This window comes from Pelodiscus sinensis, chromosome 11 (genome assembly GCF_052426305.1).
Source record: "Pelodiscus sinensis isolate ZL-2025 chromosome 11, ASM5242630v1, whole genome shotgun sequence".
NCBI classification, from domain to species: domain Eukaryota; kingdom Metazoa; phylum Chordata; order Testudines; family Trionychidae; genus Pelodiscus; species Pelodiscus sinensis.
This window is the reverse complement of record NC_143062.1, coordinates 40,145,444-40,171,796: the sequence shown is the minus strand read 5'-3', so window position 1 is coordinate 40,171,796 and position 26,353 is coordinate 40,145,444. Positions and strand designations below refer to the sequence as shown.

At 39.4% G+C, this 26,353-nt stretch overlaps 1 protein-coding gene across 2 annotated transcripts in view; it reads right to left on the bottom strand.

The window, feature by feature from the left end:
- Positions 1 to 218: 218 nt before the first annotated feature.
- CNTN3 (contactin 3) overlaps positions 219 to 26,353 on the bottom strand; it is a 274,838-nt gene continuing 248,703 nt past the window's right edge. For both annotated transcript variants that reach the window (XM_075938655.2, XM_006113828.5), the window contains exons 12-21: positions 22,046 to 22,163; positions 20,999 to 21,157; positions 20,752 to 20,901; positions 19,239 to 19,309; positions 17,885 to 18,119; positions 17,587 to 17,702; positions 13,692 to 13,878; positions 6,619 to 6,731; positions 3,608 to 3,776; positions 219 to 2,384 (exon numbers count right to left, since the gene is read on the bottom strand). In XM_075938655.2, coding sequence (XP_075794770.2) covers positions 2,281 to 2,384; positions 3,608 to 3,776; positions 6,619 to 6,731; positions 13,692 to 13,878; positions 17,587 to 17,702; positions 17,885 to 18,119; positions 19,239 to 19,309; positions 20,752 to 20,901; positions 20,999 to 21,157; positions 22,046 to 22,163 — 1,422 coding nt within the window. In that variant the 3' untranslated portion in view covers positions 219 to 2,280. The remainder of the gene's footprint in view (positions 2,385 to 3,607; positions 3,777 to 6,618; positions 6,732 to 13,691; positions 13,879 to 17,586; positions 17,703 to 17,884; positions 18,120 to 19,238; positions 19,310 to 20,751; positions 20,902 to 20,998; positions 21,158 to 22,045; positions 22,164 to 26,353) is intronic.

The window sequence follows — 26,353 nt, the reverse complement described above, 5'->3', positions numbered from 1 at the left end:
TCAATGAGAATCTGTTTTTTGGCTTACGCAGTCTTTGATCAGACCCTGTGAGAACAGAGATAAGAGAAAAAGAGAACTGGCAGTTAGCAGGAATGCTGAATGCTGTTAAGAATATAGGGAAGTGTTATGTTCAGACATCTTTACAATTTGCTCTTTTGATACAATTATGTGATACGAAGAGGGCAACAGATTTTGAAATATTCCAATATTCCTCAATGTTATAAATATTTTATTAGAATAATAGAAAAAATACATACAGATAACCATAGGATACACACACAACTGGAAGTTTAAGGATAAATTTAATACTTTTCAATATGAAACAAGATACTCAGTACATATCTCATGGAGATATATAACAAAGTTAAATAATGTAAAAGAATAATCATGAAAATGACACGACAGGGTGTAGAACTTTCTTAAACAAGGATAGAAAGATTCAACTTTTCATTGCATGAAACCGAACTATATATTTACTAGAAATGTCTGTTTCCCTCCATCTGTGATTTTTTGGAAACATCAATGGTTAGCCATATTTAAAAGCAACTAGCCATTTATGTTCATTTTTTAAACTATGTATGTACAGTATATACAAATCTTGCTCAGATAGCTAGCAAGATAGTTTGTGTGTTACACTAATGATAATTTGATATCTGAATGCATATTTCTATGGTGACATCAAAATTTTACTGACCTTGGTTCGCTCTTGAGGTTGAAATTTTTTATTCTCTTTGTGTTGTATCAAACACTTTGAGATTAAACTGAAAAAATAGAATATCATTTTTATGTCACATGAATATTTGACTCTTTGTAATTTAATATTAGATTGAGAGCTGTCTGAAAGGACAGAAAAACATATGGATTTGTATAAGCTTTGCAAATGTAAAAAATAAAATGTACCAGATTTGGCATCTCTTTTATATATTGCTATGGAAAAACATAGATTTAGAACAATCTTTATAACAAGGACAAAAAGTCTTTGCTTATATATATATTTCTATATATCTACTAAAAGCTATACCATATTGCCATAGTCATACCAAGAATTATAAGATGTTCACGGGATTTATTATAGAATGACAGGCCAGTTGAGATAGATGGTGCTGCTTAGACACAGAGATCCCAAAGGAGAAATATGGACAGCAGTGAATCCTAAAAGGGAGAGTAGGAATATTAACAAATATTGAATCAGCAAAGATTTGCAATGTGACATGATGGACAAGGGGCCAGTGTAATTTGGGTTCAATATTCAGAACTACATCATAGAGCAGGGATGCAACAGTTCCTTTCCATAAGACCATGCTGCATTTATACCTAAAATATAGTGTTCAGTTCTGGGTACTTCATTTTTTAAAAAACAGCTTGTGAAGCTGGTGGGAAATCAGAGATGGGCAACAAAAATGATCTGGAAGTTGGAGGGATCAGGTTGTAAACACAAACTATAGTGCTAAATATATATGTGAGAACCTGGCAAAGGAGAATGAAATAGTGGTATGAGGGGAAAAAAAATCTATAATTCATTCAAAATAATATAATGGAGAGAAAGAACTTGTGTTCTTGAAGGGAGGTAAAAAAATGTATGCTCATTCGAAGGAAAAAAAAGATAAACCTTTGAAATGTGGCTCCCAGAAGTGCTGGAAACCTATTCTCCTGGACTTTCAAAGGTAAATTGGACAAAACATGATGGATTAGGTCTTTTCCTTCTCTAATACCTAAAATAATCTGTCAGATTTAGAGATGATTATGTAAAAGGACAGTATGCAAGCTTATCTGAATGTACTGGGTAAATTCACTTTTTAAAAAAAATCTCATTGGTCCAAGATTTGTCATCAGATTCCAGGTAAATATGCATTCATTTCCTTCAGTTTGCACAGATTAGCATTATTCTATCACAATGACATAGGATGTACTCAAAACAATTTAGTGCCATTGGAAAAAGTGGAGTTCATCATAAAGCTAAGGTGTATCTGAGATGCTGGGAAGCTTTGAAACCTTATTATAATAGTCTTACTCTCATTTATATCAGATTTGACAAATGTATTGTGTAAACTCCTTTGGTTCAAGTATTAAGGCATTTTAGAGTTCTTTAAAAGGATTTGCTGAATTTTTATATGTTGGTTTTTTTTTTTTTAAGTTTACCCTACAATGGGACTATGAAGGATTTAAAAACACACCGGAGTTGGGAAAAAAAATAAAACCCCATGCATAACAACTGCATTTTTTTTTTAAAAAGCACTTTTGTTAGTAATTGATTTAATACATCCAATGAATGAGAATGTATCACCACAACACTGCATTAAAAGTCAAGAAAGATACTGTTGGTATAAAGGTGGATAAGCTGTAGATGTTCAAGACTGATGCACCAGAACCTCTTGCATCCATACCTGCAACAAATGAAAAAGTTTGGGATTAAATTAATGCAAATATATGTGAGGTCTCAAAACAAAGCTATTTGGGCACACAACTCCAATTAAAATTAGTTCTTGTTAGGAACGTAGATACTTTTGAGGATCTTGCACTCTGTCATTTTTTAGCTCAGATTTATTACAGATCTTAATTTCTGCTAATCAATGCAAGGTTTACCAAATAATTTTAAATATGCATAAAGAATTGAAATACATTCAAAGTGTTAGTTTGCATTGTGAAACTCAACTAAACTAAGCTCAAGTCAAGTTCATGACCCTAATGCTATTATGATTGTCTTGTACCCTGTCACTGGGGTATAGAACTTTCATAAAACATTTGCAGAGCAAAATCTTTCAAAAATTGTTTTTCCAGGAGGCATGCACTTGGCCAAATCCTCAGCTGGAGTAAATCAGTGAAACCCCATCTCTTGTGAGAAATTCTAAGGCCTGAGCACTCCTTGAGTACCACAGTAGCAAGATGACGACTCCATGAGCAGAAAATCATCACATTGCTTACTTGGGCCAGGTCTACACTAGGGGATAAGTTTGAATTATCCAAACAACACTAGGGGATAAGTTTGATCCAGCTATGTTAATTGTGTAGCTAGAGTTGACATACCTCGATTCAAACTTTGGCACTGTCTGCACAGTGGGAGGTCAATGGGAGAAACACTCCTGTCAACTTCCCTTACTCCTTGCAAGTAGGAGTAATACTGGTGCTGACAGGAGTGCCTTCTGCATTCGATTTAGCAGGTCCTTATTAGACCCACTAAATTGAATGCCAGAAGATCAACCTCCAAAGCGTCAATCCATGAGTAAGTACAGATGTTGCCTTGGACATGCAAAATCTGGAGCAACAAAGATCAGAATTTGTGCACCTTCTGTATCTGCTCTGCCCATAATTTTTGTAGTGTCAAACAATATGTCAACAGGGGAACCACAGTGTTAACAAGGCACTGATCTAGGAGTCCAGTGACTTGGATTCTCTTCCCAGGTCTGCCATTGACATGCTGTGCAGTCTGGTGCTAACCACTCCACCTCTCTGTACTTGTTTCTCCCTCACACTTTGCCTATTTAAATTTGTCAGGCTTTGCAGCATCTCTTACTAAGCTGTATGTTCAGTGACTAGCACGAGGGTTTCTGACATCGGGAGGCATTTCTCTAAGACAAAATAATGACATCGCCTATGAGTGACGACATACTAGTCAGCTTGGGAATCCTTATCTGATCACTGCTAGTGCCATCTCCACCATCAGTTGTCGCTTTTACTTCGATAATGTAGTCTTCATTGAATGGGAGTAGAAGTTCTGCTGATGTCATATTGGTGTTCAGTATATTCACATGATTTTGATTGCTAGTTCTGTACAAAACCTGCAACACAAAATAAACAGATTTTTTTAGGGATGATGCATGTAGTTTTTCTTCCACCATGTTCTTTTCTGAATTTAATTTCTTGCAAAAGGGTTAAATTCTAAAATAACTTTGGAGGGGATCTCAGTTTTAGTTGAGCAGAGTCATATTCAATATCTAGAAAGGCAATAAAAGCAGATATTAATCAAGCTCTTTTATGCCAGCTTTAATCTAAAAAGGCACTATAATGATAACAAATGAATAATATATTCTCTTGAGTTTCTTAGTAAAGTATTGTTCTATAAATTATCCCTCCACTTGGAACTCATCAGTATCTCGAGCAAACACTTAAAGCAACAAATAGAAAGGAGCTAATAAAAATGTGGAAATTATGGGCTCTCCTGGAAAAAGTGCTGCCAGTATTGAATGGTATTCTGTCATGGAACTTAACTGTATTTGTCCTGATGCATTTTAAACACTGCGAGCTCTATCCATCCCTTGGTTATTTCAGTATTCATTGAGGTAACCCAGGGTTGTAGCCCACAATGCTAAAATATTTCTCCCTGGAGGAGGAAGGATATTGGTGGTGGTGTCCAGTAGCTCAATGTGTCCGCACCTCTCTTGCTCTTTTAAAGTCTGGACTTGACCAGGATAACAAAAGTGGGTTTCCTGACTGGGAAGATAGCATGGATTGGAAGCCCAGAGCACATGCTGATCCAATGGTATCCCCAAATGATAGCATCCATTAGAGTGATTCTTATACTCAGAGGGGCCTTTAGTTGCCAGAGGTAATTGCATACAATAGAAGATATCAGTAAGAAGGGACTAGAAAAACAGCAGAAATCCACTGGAAATGTAGTCGGAATAGCCCCACTATAAGTTGTCAGTGCCTATCTATCTTGCTGAGACAAGGTAGGTTGAGGAAATATCTTATTGGGCCAACTTCTGTTGGTGAAAGAGACAAGCCTTTGAGCTACATAGAGATCTTCTTCAGCTCTGGGAAGGAGAGCTCTATGTCGCTTGAAGGCTTGCCACCAACAGAAGTCAGTCCACTAAAAAAATATGACCTTACTCAGTTTCTGATTTCCTGGCACCAATACGGCTGCAGCCGCAGCTGCCTACCTGACAGCCTCTTGCACTGCCCTGTAGGTTGCAGCGCTGCTCAGAATTGTTAAGAGATCCCTCAACACGCCCCTTGCACTCTCAACCCCACCTCTAAGCCACAACATGCCCCTGAAACCATGGCCTGTAAGGTGGTCCTCAGGGAATTATTTTATGGCTTTCTTCCTTCATAATGGCTGAGGTGGGAGATTCCTCCATTGGCAAACGTGGGATTTTTAAGGCCTCTTTAGCTGCTCCAGGGCTCTTTTTGGCGAAGTTCTCTGATGCAGAGGTAATGATCTCTCCTCTTAAGGGCACGTCTAGACTATGTTTAAATTTTGAAAGAGAATATGCAAATTCTGCAGGAATTTGCATATCTTCTTTAAATCGTGTTTTCAAAAGCAGGTCTTTTGAAAGTGAAAGTAGCTTGGACGTGTTTTTTCAGAAAATCCTCTCTTTTTCGAAAAACCGCATAATCCTCATTTTTTTAGGAAGAGCGGTTTTTTGAAAAAGGGTTTTTTTTTTCTGAAAAAAACGTATCCAGACTACTTCCACTTTTGAAAGACCCGCTTTTGAAAAAGCAATCGGAAGAAGATATGCAAATTCCCGTGGAATTTACATATCCTCTTTCGAAATTTAAACGTAGTCTAGATGTGCCCCATGTGCCTATGTCACTTTTGAAAATGGGTTTTAGGTGCTTTTGAAAACTTTTACCTGTGTAAAAAGACTTCGGCAATAAACATTTATACTGCATGTATTGACGTTATAGCCATGGCAACCTACTGTTGTGCCAAATACTGTAGAATTAGTGTTGAATCTGTGACTATGTATATTTGCATTCCAGCTATGGCCTGAGAGCCCAGAGACCTAACTTTCCAGATGCGTTACAACAGGCTGTAACTAACCATCAATCTCTTAATACAACCCTGAATAACACAAAAATGTTGTCAGCATTGACTTGTAAAGACTTGTTTATAGTAATAACAGCAAGGGATGCAAATAAAAGTAGCTCTAAATTAGCATCCTCTGTAAGCAATTAAGACAGGGGGTTCTCAAAACTTTCTGGTCTGCGTCCCACCCCGTTCGATGCAGACCTTTCTGTGGATCACCAGCCAACCATCCAGGATGACAAAATGGGTGCAGGAGGGGGTGGGGATCTGGCCAGGAGGTTGGGTGCAGGAGTGGGCGGGGGTGGGAGGGTGTTTGCTTTGGAGGGAAGGTGCAGAAGCAGGGTGAGAGGCTGGGCATAAGAAGGAGCAAGGGTGCTGGAGCAGGCTGGCACATGGCAAGTCTAAATCTATTGGACTGGCAATGCAATTTGGGGTGCAAATTGTGTAGATTTCCTTCAGCTGAGGATCTGGCTCACTGTTTTGTTCTAAATGAACTAATCGAAGCGGCTATACAAAGGAGGTGTAGGGAAGAGGTTTTGGGAGTGGCATTGCACAGCCCACGCTCGGGAGTTATGCAAAATAGCTGCATCTGTGAGCATTTTAAATTCTAAATTTGTTCTGTGGCACCTTAGAGCCTAACAGATTTATGTCATGCATCTGATGAAGTGTTTTTTATTGATGAAAGTTTATGCCCAAATAAATCTGTTAAGTCTCTAAGGCACCACAGGACTCCTCATTGTTTTTGCAGATACTGACTAACACAGCTACCCCTCTGAGTCTAAATTTGTTGCCTTGGAAATGAACATGAAAAAAAGCACAAAATTGAAGTGTTTATTGCCATAAAGTACTGTCACTATACTGTTTTTACCTACCTTATATCCAGTTACTTCAGATTCATTCTCCATTGCTTTCACTTGCTCCCAGTTCAGTACTACCTTGGAGTCTGTAACATTCCATATAACATTTCCTGGAGGCTGACTGGGTGCTTGAAATACATAATGAAAGCATGATTTTAATTTACTTGGCATTAGTGATTTATTATACAGCAGCAAATAATAGTTCAGGTAATTGACTGTCATTACATGTTAGATGTAAAAGCAACTCAGAGCACCATCATTTGTATGCTGTATGGTTCAGAGACTAAATTGGAAAAACAGAAGAGGAGATAAATAGAGACATACAAAAATGTTATTTTTGAGGCTGACTTATCAGACTACGGTCCTTCATTGAACATGGCCAGATTGGCTTTTGTATCAAGAGATAAAAACAATGAATTAGAATAAATTACAATAAAATAAATGATGATATAGACATTTTAGATCTTTAACATATTGTTAAGGCTGCAAATATTTTGCACTGAATAACTTCCTTCACAAATGTAGTCTTTCTTCATTTGAATGTGTGGGTTATAGCAAAAGTATTTGACATTTCTTTTGCTACTCTGGGTATGATTATGAAGTTATCTGTAGATTTTCAGTAATTCTCATTAGAGCTGTAGTCAAAATGGTCAGATTAATCAATCACTATTTTCTCTGTTTCCTGATGGGATGAGGCCACAATTTTAAAAAAAGGACTAGTAAACGTTGGGTGCCCAAATTATTGAGACACCTCAAAGGGGCCAGATATGCAGAAACAAACTCCCTTCCTTTGAAACTCAGGATCCCTTAAAGCAGTGAAGGGCGACCCAAGCTAGTGAGTGGGTCTCAGAGTGGCCCTCCATCTCAGTGGGCATCAAGATTGCCATAAGATGGTCTCCCAGGATCGGGTAGTTTTGCTGACTGCACTTGCATACCTAGAATTTCCAGAGTGTGCAGATTCAACCACAGCAGTGCTTTGGTTGGATACAGAGGGAGCACACAGCTCATGCAATCAGCATGTACCTCACTTCATTTGCCTTTGCTTTATGTGACTGTTACTTGAGAAACACTGGCAGGAAAAAAAAACCTACGCACATGAAAACCAGAAAAATCTGACAACCTGGTGCATAGGCACTGGTAAACAAAATGTCTCTTGGGCCACACGTAGAACCCCAAGGAGCAGCATGCTGACCTCAGGCTATCAGTTGCCCACCCCTGCTTTAAAGCATCTTATTCCTACAGAATAAGCATCTACAGGCAGTCCCCGACTTACGCGGATCCGACTTATGTCGGATCCGCAGTTACGAACGGGGCTTGCCCCGGAGGACACGGACTGCAGGACCTCGCGGTCCTGCCGCCCGTGTACTCCGGGGCTTTCTCCGCATCTCCCTGGTCTGCAGACCAGGAAGACACAGAGCAAAGCCGCGGGGGGGCTCGGGCAGCGGGGCAGCCCCAGGCGTCCTGATTCAGCTGCTGCTGGTCAGTTTCATTTGCAATTCCGACTTGTCTCATCTGCATCCCTTTTCTGGAAAAGGGGTGCAGTGTAGACACAGCCCAGGTGTATAGGTATGGCTTGGGAACTCATTTTATAAAGTCAAGCAAATATTCTCTTTTTCCAAGTATTTTCCATGCACTAATATCCTCTAGAGCTGAATCTTATAGCATATTGCTCTTAAATGAGAAACTGCTGAGCTACAGTTAATCTGCAAATTTGACACCATCAGTTTAGGATTAAACAAAGACTGTGAATGGCTAGCCAAGTACAAAAGCAGTTTCTCCTCTCTTAGTGTTCACACCTCCACATCAGCTGCTAGAAGTGGGCCCCACTCTCCTTGACTGAATTAACCTTGTTATCTCTAGCCTTATTCTGGCCTGCATATTTATACGTGCCTCTAGAAATTTCCACTACATGCATCTGATGAAGTGGGTCTTTGCCCATGAAAGCTTATGCTCCAATACATCTGTTAGTCTATAAGGTGCCACAGGACTCCTTGTCGTTACAGCATATTTTAGTAATTCTCATGGATTGGGTTTGCAAAGAAATCATTCCTTTAAACCCATAGCAAAATACTAATATGTTATCTGTAAACAAGTGGGAAAATGTACAATAATTACGCAGACATCATAAGCCTCTACCATTTGCCTTACAGATGTAACTCAAGTATAGATGCACAAATCAATTTTTTTGTTCAGTGGCTGAATCATAAAAAAATGTCAAAATTGGTTGAATTGTATCAACAGAAACAATTAGAAATGTCCACTAACCTTAGAAAAAATATGTATTCTACCTGTACATTTATTTGAAAATATTATCTTAAATTATATATATATATATATGCAGAATAGTCCATTTAATTTGAGGGGTTTTATTTTTTATTTAAAAAAAATAAAACAGAGAAATTCCAATAGCTAAAAGAAACAAACAAAAAAAATCAAAATATTTTGTTTCACAAATACCACAATGAAGTGTTTTGACAATTCTTAATTTTTACAATTTTCCGAAATTAATCCAAATTTATGAATTGTTTCATAACATGAAACAACTGGACTAAAAAAATTGCACCACAATTTTGCCCAGCTCTAAGCATGTGAATAGTTCCATGGACTTCACTGGGACTATCAATGTACTTGCATTTAGTCACATGCTTAAGAACCTTTCTGAATTAGGGCTTCAATGCAGAACATATGTCCCAATGAATTTTATGTATACTGCACGTACTAATAAACATTAATCTGTTTTATCATATGGTTTTATGAGTGATCTGAACTTTTGCATAATTCTAATTTTATAAGGAAGCAGTGTCATTCTTGATCTTTGTTTTTAAAATATTTATTTGCATAAACTTAAGGTTTAAACCTAAAGTATGCTGCAAAAATATTCTGTCAAATATTTGGAATGAACAGAATATAATTACTGAAAAAATGTAAAGCCCTTCTTTCTGAAGGAAAATTAACTCTCCCCCAAAACAGTTCATATGTAAGAGCCAGTGTTTGACCTCTTTGCTATGCAAACAACTAAAAAGCTCTTTGGCACAATGGCCTTAACTTAACCCAACCTTTATAAGCTGAATTCACAGTTTAACTAGCTTTATATTAAGTTTCTAATTAATAATATTATGCTCATTTGAAAATGATTTTTGCCTCTCCAATGACTACTGCAGGAGCACGATTACCGAAATAGGTGTATTCTTCTGCAGGAGCTATTACAATAACTGGCTCCTCCTTGCTTCATTTCAGGATCTTCTTCACCAATTGCCAAGCCTGTACAGAAACTTATATTTGCATCTCTCTCCACCACATCAAGAAGTTTCAATTAAGAGAGAGCATCTAATCATTATAGACCAACTGTGAGATAATTGACCATGATGGGAATTATGAGTCCCATGCTGAACTGAAGCCTATTAAAAATGAAATGTGACTGGTTGACTTTCCCTTAGAGAGTTCTAATTAGGTTTATTCCTAGAATGGTGACACAAAATGAATTTTACCATTAGATTTATAGGAATTAAAATAGGGGAGTTGCTCTGATGGATCAATATATTGCATTTCTGCTTTTAGCTCTGCCTGATGTAATTGAAAACAATGAAGCTACTAGGGCAAGTTTAAACAGCCTTTATTAGGAGGTCACCTTCAGTGACACTCTTGCAAGGTTAATAAATGTGATGATACTTTCTTAGAAATATGAAAATGTGCATAATATTGAACAGGGGGAAATACTGTTTCAAAGGTGGTTGATACAGACCCTGCAACAGAAACAATTCAGTACGACTTAAAGCCGTGTTTTTCAACTGGTGCTTTCAGCCCCTCTCCACCTCCCAGTATTGGACGTAATGAGAAGTAATCACTGGGGCTATGAAGCAAATTTTAGAACAATCTAATGCAAATAAAATATTGCTTTCCTTTTCTCAAAACACCCTTAACCATCCAAGTCAGGTTTTCTGTCAATCTCTCAAAACACACACATTTATATAGGCTTAGCATCAAAACACTTTTTAAAAACTCTTTCTTTTATAAGACATAAAAGAGGGGCACAATTTATTTTCATTAAATAAGGAGATGCCAGCTGGAAGAGGTTGAAGAAAAAAAAGGCTCTACATATAATGAACTGACTATGAAGAAAACATTGACTATTATATATGTAGACTGTGAAGTTGAGCTCTCATGATTAATGATTATGGTATATGACTTGTATGTTTCTTGTTAGAGATTAATATGAACTAGTATCTTATAGGGTGTATGCAAAAATGTGGCAAGTACAGCTATAACAATTATATGCAGAATGAAAAGTGTATTATTCAAATAGATTTGAAGGGGTATTGGTAGAAATTAAAAAGCTTAAAACATGAGCAGATGTAAGAAAGGGACACTTATTTTCAGTACATTTTAATGAAAAAAAATGTCCATTTGTCACTGAAAATTTTGAATTTTCAAATTCTTCAAACCGGTTTACTCAAACATAGTAGAGAATGAAAAGAAAGGAAGGATGAGATAGTAATTTCAGACTGATGATGAATGTTTCATGACTGGAGAGTTTAAAGCAATTCTAAAAAAGCCACATTTGAATTAGTTTTCTTTGGAAAAAGAGAAGACTTGAAACATTAAAGTTCTTTGCCTGAGTATTAAAGTGATGCAAAAGGTTGTATACTTTCACTTAATTTAAGGGAAATTTTTTTTTAATTGCCACACACTTCTGTTGTGCCACAATTTATTCACCTTCATTGATCAATACCAAAATATCTATGTAAAGCTAGAAACTTTTAAACAGCCTGTTCCATCTACTTGATATATTAATTCAAGGCCAGCCCCAAAGGCCATTGAAGTCAATGGGGTGAGACCTTAATTCAATTACTATCACAGTCAAGTTGCTTTGTCTCTCCTATATTCTCCCTAGACACCACAGTGTCACAAAAAAAGGACTGCAGCATCAGTGAATGGATCAGCTAGTAGTCTTAGGGAAGAAAACTTGCATTTAAACAAAAATATGAAATACATGTTGCATGAATAAAAAATTATGAGCAAGAAGGGAACAAAAGTTCAGTAAAATGCTATTCAAAATGACAGTGGTGTTTTTACTTAATACATTTTGATACAGGATACAGTAGAATAGACAATATGAGTACAATTTTTTATTAGAATGATTAGATAACTTTTTGTATTTTCACAGACCAATTTTTAAATTCTAGTGGGCAAAATCCTGCCTGCCTTACTCACATGAGTTGCCAAGACATTAACTTTATTGGGATCTATTCTTCATGGGCTTTAGTCTGTGAATATAGAGTCAAAGGATGCATCTACACTGCACCGTTATTTTGAGATAATTAGTGTTATTTCGAAATAACAATGCTAGCGTTTACACAGCCATTCTATTATTTTGAAATAATTTTGAAATAATGGACAGCTGATTCTGAAATCTGTAAAACTCATGCTATGAGAAATAAAGCCTATTTGGAAATAGCTATTTTGAAATAAAGCGTGTGTAGATGCTCCACTGCTGCTATTTTGAAATAGCCACTCACCATTGGCCATTCTAATTTATTCCTTCCCAATGACTCCTGGGGCTCTAAACTGAAATAACTATTAGCTTATAAGCTAATGTAGATGCGCTATGTCAAAATAAGTGTGCAGTGTAGACATACCCTAAGGCTGCGTCTAGACTGGCAAGTTTTTCCGCAAAAGCTACTGCTTTTGCGGAAAAACTTGCCAGCTGTCTACACTGGCCGGTTGAATTTCTGCAAGAACTCTGACTTCCTACTGTCTGAAATTAGTGCTTCTTGTGGAAATACTATGCTGCTCCCATTCGGGCAAAAGTCCTTTTGTGCAAAGCTCAGATTTGTTTTGTGCAAAAAAGCCCCGATCGCGAAAATGGCGATCGGGGCTTTTTTGCGCAAAAGCGCATCTAGATTGGCACGGACGCTTTTCCGCAAAAAGTGCTTTTGCGGAAAAGCGTCCATGCCAATCTAGACGCTCTTTTCCGCAAATGCTTTTAACGGAAAACTTTTCCGTTAAAAGCATTTGCGGAAAATCATGCCAGTCTAGACGTAGCTTAAGGGTACATCTACACAGAATGCTTATTTCAAAATAGCACGTCTACACTACAAGGAAGCCTCAAAATTAGTCCAAGGCAGGCTTCCCTAATGTGGATGTGCTACCTCGATTTAGAGTTGCAGGGAATAATTACTTGGAATGGCCCTGGGAAGGAGCTATTACAAAACAGTAGCAGTGGATTATCCATACTACTGCTATTCCAAAATAGCTATTTTGGAATAAGCATTATTCCTTGTGGAATGAGATTTAGAGATTTCAAAATAAGCGGTCCATTATTTCGAAATGATTTCGAAACAACAGAATTAGTTATTTCAAAATAACTGTACTGTGTAGATGCACCCTATGTGGATATATCAGAGTCTGGCTCTGAGTATATGTTTGGCCCTTTATTCAGATATATTTGTGGATTTATATTAGTTAAAAAAGCAATGCTTCAAAATTTATGGCATGGAACTGCATCAGAACAGATGCAAAACATTTCCAGTTTTGTGGAAATCAACACAGCATTTGTAAAGTCTCTGGAGTTAAATCTTGTTTTGGGAGTAGTGTGGTATCTTGTGAGTAATTTGGGAAAGACGACCCACAAGTCAACTTGAGTGATTGTTTTGGGTGAACTGAAGTGCACCTCATAAGCCAGGCTCTACAGAGCTTATATTATAAAGCCCCGAACTAGTCAGTGAGTCACTTGGTTCCCTAGCACAGAAGCTTGTTTTTCAACATAAAATCAAGCCTGTCTTTTGAAAATTCTCCCTGTCACTAAGCATTTAACAGTCCAATCTGACACACGTTTTGAAACCCATGGTGATGGCTTTCAGCTAATCAGGTGCATGAGCATATCTGATGTTTGCAGAACTATGATCATGCAGAAGTGAGTGTTATTTCTGATCTTAAATTTGAAAAACTTCGTGTTCTATTCTAAATGAAAGTCTGGTTCATTTATTCCTCTCATCATTCCCATTAATGCACCAGTTCTTCCTTTTGCCTGCAAGTGATGAAAATCCATTCTGGCCCTTCCCTCATTTATTTAGACTGATGATACTCACGTGTCTTTTTTGTAGTGGCATTTACTGTGGCACTAAATGGTCCTGACCCAGCGCTGTTGTATGCACGGACAGCTGTGTAATAGGCTAAATTGCTCTTCAAGCCTGTTATTCTGACTGATGTCTCATTCCCTGTAGCTTTTACTTTATTTGAAGATTCTTCTTTTCCACCATTATTCCAGTACCTGACCTGTGATACAAAACATAACGAGTTAAAACTCTTTCATGACAAAATGTTCACGCACAGTATTATGTTTGATTCCTCTAAGTGCTTTTTTCTTTCTTGAAAAAGAGTCGAATTACCTGAAAGTTGGAGAATAACACATATCCTATGAAAATAGCATCGCTATTGCCTCTCTGGCTTTACCTTTCATACTAATATTTCACTCTTAGTGTGGTTATAGAAAAGAGAAACGTTAGACACAGTTTGAATTAAAATGACAACCATTAAAGGAAAGGCATTAGTTCATCAATGGCTGTTTACTCCAACCTTCTCCCACCCTTATAAGTCTCTTCACCTCAACTTCCCACCATATGTGCCCCTTTTATCCCCTCTCCTTCATCCTGCCTCCCTAACTTCCCTTTGTCTTCAATGTCTCCTCTCCCCTCACTTTTCTTTCCCCCATAACAAGGCCCTCCACCCCCTCATAGAACTAATATTATGTTTGGTGCCAATATATGGTTCACTCTGCTTGTATGTTCTACCCCTCTTCCCACCCAGTGGCTGCTCCCTCTACTGCAAGCACTTCAGGCCAGGGGATGTCTATTATGTGGCGTTTGTACAGTACCTGTCACAATGGGGCCCCATTCTTGGACCTTAGGCAACTATCATGACAAACATGATTAATATTAATAAAGAAACAATAATACGACACACACATATTAAACTCATTAGAACACTACATCTCATTCAACAGTTCCTTTGGAAATTAAAGTTGTAGTTATGAAAAATATCAGCTTAAGACAGAGGCAAATCTATGACTACCATGAGAGGGATCACAATGCCCATTTTAGTGGGTTCTCAAAGATACTTGGAAAGAGACACCGACACCAAGATTAGTCATAGAGAAGGAGAAAGAGAAGAAAATTCTCGACTATATATAACCTATACTGTGGACATCACTGACCCTAGCCTCTGTTTGCCAGAAGCTGGGAATGGGCGACTGGAGATGGATCATTTGATGATTCCCTGTTCTTTCATTTCCTCTGGGACACCTGGCATTGGCTGCTGTTAGAAGACAGGATTCTGGGCTAGATGAACCTTTAGTCTGACCCAGTATGGCCGTTCTTATATTCTACAATGTCAGATTTTCAAGAAATATTTTTTTTTTCAAAAGACCAGTAGAATTTTTATTGATCCTTTTCTACTAGCTCAAATATAGGTCCAGATTCTGAGCTGCATCTGATCTGTGACTTGGACAACTCTGGGGAACAGGAGCCATGGCGGCTGTATGAAATCTTTTGTAACTCTAAGATACTGAGGCCAACTGAGCATGAGCCCAGCCCTTGGCATCCCTGAATATTGTTTTAATTAAAACTGACTGGCTGAAGAACAAAGGGCCCATTCTCACAAATGGAGTGTTGCCATGTGGGATTAGTCAGTCATGTGGGGCAGAGTGGGGTAGAGGCCTGGGGGGAGAGGACTTGTCCTTTCCCCCTCCCCATCCAGCGGGATGACCCTGACTAGAAATTTGTCTTGGCCAGATTGGCATTCTGTGATCAGCAGGGGGAGCAGCAGAAAACAAAGCAGGGACAGTCACAACAGCAGCAAGTATGGACTGCCAGAAGTTCTCATTCTGGCAGCAGTTTTAGTGAGCTTGGTCTGGTGTAGTGCAGAAAACAAGGCAATGCTCTAAGTCGGCACAAAAATCTATGATGATTTTGTTCTTGAAATCTCAAGATGGTTTGTAATGAATGCATGTGCTCATTTAGACCACAGAAGCAGAAAGTGAACCCTAATGTATTCTGGCTTAGAATAAAATCTAGGTGGAAAGCTGAAACCATAGGATAACTGAGTGACTTATTTTCAAATAAAGAGCTATTAATGAAAAAGCCGATTTCAACCATAAGAATGACCATACTGGGTCAGACCAATGGTCCATTTAGCTCAGTATCCTGTCTTCCAAAAGTGTCCAGTGCCAGATGCTTCCAAGATAATGAACAGGACAGGGCAATTATTAAATGATCCATGCCCTGCTGCCAGGCCCCAGCTTCTGACAATCCAGACTTTTGGGACACATGGGCTACACGTCTACACTGGCCCCTTTTCCGGAAGGGGCATGTAAATTTCAGCAGTCGTCGTAGGGAAATCCGCGGGGTATTTAAATATCCCCCGCGGCATTTAAATAAAAATGTCCGCCGCTTTTTTCCAGCTTTTAAAAAAGCCGGAAAAGAGCGTCTAGACTGGCCCCGATCCTCCGGAAAAAGCGCCCTTTTCCGGAGGCTCTTATTCCTACTTCAAAGTAAGAATAAGAGCCTCCGGAAAAGGGCACTTTTTCCGGAGGATCGGGGCCAGTCTAGACGCTCTTTTCCGGCTTTTTTAAAAGCCGGAAAAAAGCGGCGGACATTTTTATTTAAATGCCGCGGGGGATATTTAAATACCCCGCGGATTTCCCTACGACGACTGCTGAAATTTACATGCCCCTTCCGGAAAAGGGGCCAGTGTAGACGTAGCCCTAGAGTATGGGGCTGTATCTCTGACCATCTTGGCTGACAGCCTGTCTTCCACAAACTTGCCTCATTCTTTTTTGATCCCAGTTATAGTTTTCACCAGGTAGTGAGTTCCCCAGGTTAAATGTGGGTTTTGTGAAGAAGTTCTTCCTTCAGTTAGGTTTAATCCTATTGCCTATTAAATGTGCTTGGATGACGACTGGATTTTGTGCTATGAATTTCCTTATTCACTTTCTCCACCCTATTCATGATTGTATAGAACTCAATCATTTCCCCACTTGATATTTCTTTTCCAAGCTGAATAGTCCCAGTCTTATTAATCTCTCCTCATATGGAAACTCTTCCATTCCCCTACTCATTTTGCTGCCATTCTCTGTACCTTTTCCATTATATAATTTTTGAGAAAGGGTGATCAGAACTAGATGAGGCATTGAAGGTATGAGAGTACCATGGATTTATATAGTGGCATTATGACATTTAGTATCTTTTTATTTAAGCCTTTCCAAATGGCTTCTAACATTGTTAGCTTTTTTGATTGGTACTTCACACACAACTTTCAGTGAAAGTTTTCAGAGGATACAATGACACCAAGATCTCTTTATAGCTCTTTGAAGTCTGCTTTGGACTTAACTACCTTGAGTAATTTGTGTTGTCTTCAAATTTTGTCATCTCATGGTCTACCCCCTTTATCCAGATCATTTATGAACATGTTGGACAGCACTGGTCCCAGTATAGATTCCTGAGGAACGCTGCTATTTATCTCTCTCCATTCTGACCATTTATTCCTATTCTGTCTTTTAATCATCTACTGAACCATAAGAGGAAATTTCCTCTTCCCCATGACTACTTACCTTGCTTAAGAGTCTTTGTTGAAGGACCATGTCAAAGGCTGAGAGTCTAAGTATACTATATACACTGAATCACCCTTCTCCATATGTTTGTTGCTCCCCTCAAATAATTCTAATTACTGGGTGTGGGTATAGCTGAAATCCCAGCATAGTTATTGAGGTTTCTATTTTATACACTCTCTAATCACCCTGAGCATTTCACAATCACCATCATCCACCACCATCCGGGTCAGGTGGTCGGTAATCTATTCCTACCACTATATTCAAATTATTATTTGAACATACTGAATGACTGCTAACCCTCAAATAAATAAATAGGAAACAAAACATAATTATGGCCATGCTACCTTACTGCAAGGTGCATAGTTCAAGAGATTTACCTCATAACCCAGTAACCGTCCACTACTCATTTTCCAAGGAATGGCATGCCAGGACACTTCAATTACTGAAGATGACAGGCTTTTTGCAGAGACACCAAAAGGTGCTATGGTAGGCTCTGTATTTGGAAATAAAAACATAAGAGAACAGTAGCATTAGGAAACAAGGAAAATAAAAATGTCAGCATGGCTTTGAATTGAAAATGGCCTCCATAACTGTTAAGCAAATACTCATTCAGCTATTGTACTATTATCAAACATGCATTAAGAAAACCATTCAAGAGAGGATTCAAACACACACCCTCCTCAGCAGAAAACACTGTGGTTACTGGGCTAAATGGCCCTTCTCCTTTATTATTATATACACCAACTTTGACTTCATACGGTGAAAACGGCAGGATGCTTTCATTTCTAAAGACATATCTTGGTGTATCAGGAGACGTGACTACGGTCTGTATCCATGTTGTAATGCCAAGAGGTCGGAAAGCAACAACATATCCAAATCCTTCACCATTTTGTAGCTCCTCAGGAACAGGCTGTACAAAAAGAAAGATACAAGTTCATGGCTTATGAGTGGTATTTTAAAGCATGCTTCCTTCAGGCTACCTCACAATTTATACTGGAAAACTGCCTTTAACACCATACATTGTTAGGAATGTTGCTTGTTTTTCACTAAGTAAATTGGATTGACAGAAAATGAGCAAAAATAGAAAAAAATTGCTACATTTTATATTAAGATTCCATTTATAAACTGTTTATAAAGGGTTAAGAAATTATTCATATCTATATGAAAAGTTAATAAGTCGATGAGGACAACACATTGCTTACTACTGTGGGTTATAGCTATTTAACACCTATTGAAGTGAAACTATCAATAACACATTGTACTTCTGAATGTAACATTTTTATAGCATTTATTAAACCTTTTATAAATGATTTATAAATGGAACTCTTAATATGAAGTATTACCCAACTGTCTCCTTTACTCCTATGTGCCAGCATGGGAAGTCCAAAACTAGCAGAATCAAACAGATGCTCCAGAATGCCACTGGAAGTGGACAAATTCAAGGCATATTTTTTCTGCTTGACTCTTCAACAGTATGCTTCTACACTTCTCTTAACATCTGTGCTAAGCCGGTAGCAGTCTCATGTTTTCTGTTGATTCTGTTCTGGGACAACAACTAAGGGTATGTCTACACTCCACCTAGTTTGAACTAGGGTGGTAATGTAGGCAACCGGAGTTGCAAATGAAGCCCGGGATTTGAATTTCCCGGGCTTCATTTGCATAAAGCTGGGCACCGCCATCTTTAAATGTCCGCTAGTGCGGACTCCGTGCCGCGTGTAGCTGCGCGGCACGGAGTCCGCACTAGCGGACATTTAAAAATGGCGGCGCCCGGCTTTATGCAAATGAAGCCTGGGAAATTCACATCCTGGCTTCATTTGCAACTCCGGTTGCCTACATTACCACCCTAGTTCGAACTAGGGTGGTAGTGTAGACATACCGTAAGAGAAGAGAAGGTGGGAAGGAAATATGCATAGCTCACATGATAGAATGTTTACACACTCATATGTCCTAGATGAGATGTTGCTGAATGCAAATGGTTTAATCGTGGAGCAGGAATTTGAACAAGAAAATCTCCTGCCAGAAAACTTACATCCCATGTTATGACCAGTTCAGACCTGCTGCCTCCTCCCCCACTTACTTCAGAAGGGGGTATTTCAGGAACTGGGAAAAAGAAACACAGTTTAGATATGTAGACACAAATTAAACAGATGGCACTGTATGGCACTAATCTATGGTTTGAAGGGATCTTAGAGTTTTAATTGACTTCATTTCTCGAAACAGGGCAGTTGTTTCTACACTATGGTGTGCGCTCAACCCTCAGAAGCTCCAAGCATTTCTTGCACTCACTTTTCTTGTGCACTTGCTGTGCTTTCCACATAACTTAAGGCAGAAGCTCACTGATTTGCAGGATTATGCACTATGCCACATTTGTGGTTTAAAATGTAAGAGTCCCCAAACAACCTGAGACATACTCCAAGCTGTCATGCTGAGTATGTTGCACAGATCATGCAGGCAATGTCTTACTCGGTTGCAACTACCACCGAATGGAATTCATCAATATATTATTTTTGGACACATCTTATATGTATCAGATATATCAAAATAATAAAAAGTAGAAGAAAAGCAAAACTGGCAAAACTACCATGCCTAAGAATGGAAAAAAAAAAGTACAACTTATACCTACCCCCATGATAAACAAATTAGCAGTAGCCTTGACAGAAAGATAGTGTTAGATTTTCATGAGAAAGGTGTTTAATGCATAATTCCCTCCTGCTCTCTTGAGCTCAGAAATGTTTTTGTTAATCACACATACTTGTTTTATGCCCCAACTTTTTGCATTCTCTGTAAACATTCATAATGCTGACTGCAATGAAAATCCCACACTTGTACTCAATTCCCCTTGTGTTTCTGAAACAGTAAAACCAGGGCTTGTTGGACAGAGTAATTTTCTAACCTTGTGCTTTGTTTTCTTTTTTTCTGTAAAGACTCATTTAATGCTTCAGTGCATCAGTGAAAATGCAACTATTTAGTGACCTTCTCTAGCAATTCCAACCTGTAGTGATTAAAATTGCTTTTCCTTATCGGCATGTGAACACCGGAGTGTGTGCTTTGTTATCCATCACCTATAAGTGTTCAATAGCGCTAATGGCAGAACATTACATGTGTGAGGAAGGCCGGGCTCCTGCGCTGTACTATGAAAACATCTTGTTATTGTCTAGTACAAGTGATGCTTTCTTCTGGTTGAACTAAGTGCAAATGTGAGATAATGCATGTTGAAACTTGCACTGTTCTACTCCTTTATTTAATAAAATAAAGAAACCTCCTCTCCATCCATTGAAATCTTTAGTCTCTGCATAGCTGACTGAACACAACAAAATCTCAGCATGCTGCAGCATGTATTAGGATGTTTTGTTGATGACAGCAGTGGAGCAATGCCACCGTTCTAACTGCATAGAAAATCACAAATTAGTTACGTGCCTTTATACTGGACAGTAGTTCCAAATTGTATGACTAGGATTACTGGTCTGAATGCTTGTTTTATAGCCAAGGTACTTTAATGATAAACAAATACATTAAAAAAACCAACAGAAAAACCCACTAACCTGCCTCTTCAGTTCTTACTTTTTCTGAGGGTAAACTAGGTTCTCCACCTCCGATTTTGTTATTGGCAACGACACGAAATTCATATTCAACCCAAGGATTTAAATCCACTACTGTGGCCGTGTAAGTGTTTCCATTGATGACGTCAGGAACTGTACCAAAAAATTGTGGGGTATTAGGAACTTCTCCCTTCCCTCAAACAACTATTTTAAATGGCCATAGACGCTATAACACAATTGCTCATTTTACCTGTTGTGACTCTCTGCCAACCCACTGAAAATGGTGTTCTTGCCTGAATGGTATAAGTAGTGACTGGGCTGTGATTATCCATACCCTCTCGCCAAGAGAGTTGAGCTGTGGTATCCGTTATTTCATCCACTTTCACATTTTCAGGAGGTCCAGGGGAGCCTAATACAATCAGAAATCAGACTGAAAGGTTGGTGGTATGTTGTGAAAGTAGAACAGCATAAACATCCCCAACTGATTCCTATTCTATCAGCTCTAATAAAACAGTTTAGCTTGCAATGAAAATACCAGTTTTCATATTTCCTGACGTCTGTCTGATATTTCATAGCTGTGAAATAGTAATTCCAAAACTATGGCACAGATTATTTTTGTTCAGAAGGATTCCTCTACTTTTCCAAATGCAAAGCCTTTTTCTTTATTCTTGATATCAGCCTTTAATGTACTAATGCAGGTCTGTAGTCCTCCAATTTGTTATCTAAAGCTGTTTATTGTATGATACACTGTAGCAATTTTTCAGCATACGAGATCAGCACCCTGGACAGCAATTCAGCCAGGCACACTTTCTGCAGCATGCTAGAAAATCCTGATTTGGTGAAACCCTGCAAAACATACAGCCTTTGCCTCACAGAAAACTGAAGAGGATGTTATTATCATTATGGAGGTAGCACTTAGGAGCTCTAGACATGGACCCACTGTACTAGGTGCTGCACAGATAGAAGAAAAAGACTCTCTGTTCGAAAGGGGTAGGAAGGTTGGTGATGAAATGCTCAACAATTCAGCCACCACTATAAAATGTCCAGTGTATTTTAAAATACATGGAATGAACATAGATTTGTAAGGGTTTTTTCGCTGTATTATATTTGTTTTTCTTGTAATAAACTCAGCTGGCTAATCAGTAATGAAGAGTTTATATGCAGGGAAATGTTCACACTCCTCTTCCTCCTTACGGGTGTATAGTTCAAATAATAATCTATCTCCTTCTGTCTCTCACAGATTGATCTAGGAAAATCATTAGAAAATAAGATCAACAAAATAATAGCCAAAGTTTACCTCGCACTATCAGATCTGCTGCTGATGACACACTATCTACTTCTGTCTTTACCATGCAAACGTATTTTCCACTGTGTTTCAGCTGGATGTTTCTAATCATTAAGTCTCCTGATGCGCTCTGTTGAATAAGTAAAGTTTTTATTTAGTTATTAATGTAATTCAAGGTTCACATTCTATAAAACCAATAAACAAGCTGTCCAAAATGCCTGGTGTTTCCAAAGTACAGCTGCTCAGTAAGAAGGGGAAAAATTGTTCATTGTATTATAACTAATATGCCTTGTTTTGAGCTCTAATCTCCTGTACTGATTCAGGGAGGCTTTTATCTAAAGAGCTTATTACATTTTTGTTAAGAAATGCTAAACAAAAACAATAAGAAAAGCAAGTAAAGCTGTAATGTAGATAGGGGCCAAAAGAAAATTTATAAAAATATTTGTTACAGGCTTTGCAAAAGTATGAGGTCTAGTTAGTTGGCCTACAGATCTTGACATAAGATTATGTGATTTAGCAATATGTATCTTGTGATAAATGTGCTCTCTAACCATATCCGTCCATGTGCCAAATACATTTTTACGTGCACGGAGGCATGTGCAAATGTGCACCTCCAGGAGAAACAAAACACTTAGCTGCGGGCATTCTGCTAATCAGCTGGGGGACATCTGAATCTCTTCTGAGCAGCCCCACAAGTACACAGCTTACAGAGAACACTACTTGTGATAAACAAGTAATTCACAAAAGGTCTGTTTAAGCTTGAAATATTTGATTTCTAGGGGATTTGTGGAATATCTATCCATGAGATTAATTACAGTAATATGTTGGAAATATTAGTGAATGCCTTGACGCAAATAGCTTATTTTAACAATCAGAATGCCAATTCTGGTTCCTCTGAATCTACTATCTATTTGAGAGCGTTTGTCTGTCTGTGAGTGTGTCCGTTTGTTTGTTCAAGAACCTTCTAAACCATGGGTTCCCAAACTGAGGGGCGTGCCCCCCTGAGGGGGGTCATGAAGAAATTCCAGGGGGGGGCACAAGGCGACCCAGCTACACACCCCCCCGTCAATCCCACTCCACGTTTTGCTGCTATTTTTTGGGAGGGGGGCATGAAGGTTTCTCAAAAATCAAAAGGGGAGCATGATGCCCAAAAGTTTGGGAACCACTGTTCTAAACAGTAAGAATTAGAACCATCAAATTCAGTAGGCAGCTTCCTCTTATAACGTACAACAAAATAAGGGACTGTTTGTGCCAAGAAAATGAGCTGTGCCTTAAATGGGATTAATTCTCATAAAACCATATGGAAAAGAGACCACCACCAGGCAGGTGAAAGGGGTTGCCCCAGGGCACCACACCCATCCAGGATTACACCAGTCTCAAGTCTCTCTGCCTCCAGGCACCTTTTAGGGAAGGTCGGGGGGGGACTAAAGCTCCCCTTCCACTCATACAGGAATATTGCCGGCTCTTCCCCTTTGTCAGGGAGCGAGGGGAAAGTGCACAGTTTGCTGCATTCCTCACTCTGGCTGGAGAGCGTAGGGGGACATATGAACCTATATCTGCCCCTGCTGAGGGATATGCACTCCTCCCTCAGCTGTGTCTGCTGGAGCTGCAGCAGCCATAGAGAGGTGCATCTCATAGGCCCCAAGATGCTGCAGTGAGAGAGGACTGGAATAGTCTTTCTTCCCCAGAGTAGCCTGCACACTGAACCCCTCATCCCCAGCCCCAGCCTAGATAATTTTTGTTTTACTTCATTTAAATCATTTAATTGAGTTAAGGACCCAAGCAGAGCTGGATACATCTTGAAGTGATAAAATGCAAAAGGGGCTGAACACTTAAGTCAAATATGGTCCTGGATGTGTAAGTTTAAGATGCAGAAAGGAGGTGTAGGCTCCTGGTTAGGATATCAGGATGACAGGATTGTAGAAAATTGAATGTCACCCACTTACAGTGCGCTTCTTCACTTACTTTTTTTTCCATCTACTCCTCTGATACATATGATGGTCTCCATAAGGCTGTGAATATGCACAATGCAGGAGAGTGTTTCGGTATACAGTGTACTCCCAGCTGTCAAAATAGCATGGGGAACGTTGCTTTTATTTGGATAATTGGGAGTTCTGACAACTGAAGAGGCAGGAGCCACTAAGCAATGGGGTATCTGATCCTGTGACCATGCTCTCCTCTTCCTCCATGCAGTCTTGGCCAGTGGGTCTGTGTTCTGTCCCACCAGGAGCCTAAACTCCCCTTCTCTACAGAGATCAGGTGTCAGCATCCCTGCAGCAGCACAGTAAGTCCTCTGAAATTCTGCTGTCATGGATTGCTCAGTCACTCCCATGATTCACTAACCTCATCTTCTCTAATACATTGATGTAGTTGCAGAGTGAAAGGGCCTCTTAGTGACTTGTGAAGTTTGCATTCTCAATGCAAGGGAACATGCCTGTGTAGAGTCCTAATATAGTCTCGATACAACAGACTTTTAGAAAATGTAGCCAGGTGAAATTGCTATGAAAAAATGCAACTTCTTCTGTAGGCGTGTAAGTAAATTACAATAGGATGAAACAAGATTGGATTGGTTTTAGAGTCCATTTTGCAGCCGCCCACGCACCCCACATCAAACTTTCATGTCCTTATATATAATAAAATTATGTTTTTCCCCTTCTGCAAACTTTCCATGGTGGGTGTCCCATATTTTATGCCACAGGAATATTTTTAGTTGTATATTTGTAGCTCTTGGGCAGAATTCCCTTGATGTTAAGATTTTCTTGATATTCTTGGTGTTATTTTTGGTTTTTAACTAACCATTTCCATCTACAGTGCATTCTTCTTTCCTCAGATTCCCTCCTGCGCTCTGGAGAGGGTAGCTGTGAGCCTTGATGGATGGCTGTAATTTCAAAATACACTGGGAAATGTTGGAGTTGCAATGTCACATGTATTGCTGCAATACTTTAGGGTTTGCTTTAGGGTTTAATTGCTTTAGGGCTTAATTCAGCAGCAACAGTAGCTGATGGCACTTGGATATACCCTTTCTCTTTGCACAGCCATAGAAGATCCTTCAGAAGAAGGGACATCCCTTTTTTTCCAGCTGCTGAGAAACTCCTTATATGGCATTTCATATCCTACCTTCCTAAGCGGTGGGTCTCTGAAGTCAGAACCTAACTTAGGTTTTATTGTGGTAAATCTGGGACCAAACTGACTTCAAGGGATTCATGATGAATTTACAGGAGCCAAAATCAGAAGCTGGCCCCCTGACGCAGCCTGCAAGTCCTGCCACCTGCAGAAGAATTTGAAACAGGCCATCCATGGATCCTTTGGCTGATAGAAAAGTTCACTGCTTGCGGCCCTCTTCTCAAGGGTTATTAAAGGAGCATCAACATTGTTTAGACAGGTAGCAAAGTCTACTGAACTAGACTGACCGTCCTAATCATGGTGCTATTACTGATCTCAGTGACCTTGGTCATGTCATTCACTCAACCTTGGGTATATTTCTCCTCCTGCCTTTTGACTTGTGCAGTTAGACTGTCAGTTCTTTAGAGACAGACTTCCTGTGTGTTTGCATTAATCGTGGCTGTAGACTAATACCGATAACATACCATACATGTATTATTATTATTATTATTATCAGCCATGCTTCAGGCAGAAACAATCCAGCCAGAGAAGAGTAATAAAATAGTTCTGAATGGCTCAGCCATTTCATAGAAACATACACAGGCCAAGTAGGTCATTGTAAACATTAGCACCATAAAAAACACGACTTGGGAGGAAAGGCTGAAAGTTGACATTTAGCTTCCGGAAGAGAAGACCGAGTGTGGTACAATAACAGTCTTTGAATACGTAAGAGATTGCTAATTTTACAGCAAGGAAGATTTAGGTTAGATACTGAGACAATGTCTCTAATGGTAAGGACCTGGGTGGGGGGTGAAGGCAGGGCTGGGGAAGGGAAGCCCCATCCCTGCCTCCAACCCCGGCCCTTCTGTCCCAGGGAACACACTTCATGGGAGCCAAGGGCCTCCCCACCTGGAGCACCACAGGGAGGTGGAGCAGTGCATGTTGTGAGCCTCCTTGTCTCAAAGCATGGGAAGGGCAGGTGGCATGTGGCCCCAGCCTCCCCTGCCCTGGAGCATGTGGAGGATGGGTGAAATGTGGCTCTAGCCTCCCTAGCCCTGAGGCAGGGGGAGGGCAGGCACTTGGGAGGAGCAACACTCTGCCCCCAGTGCACCTACACTAAAGTGTTGTGAGGGAGGAGTATGGGGTGGAGGGGCTGAGCAGGCGCTTTGGGAAGGCAGTGCCTTCCCCAGCCTCTTATACCTGCTGCCTCTGTTTAAG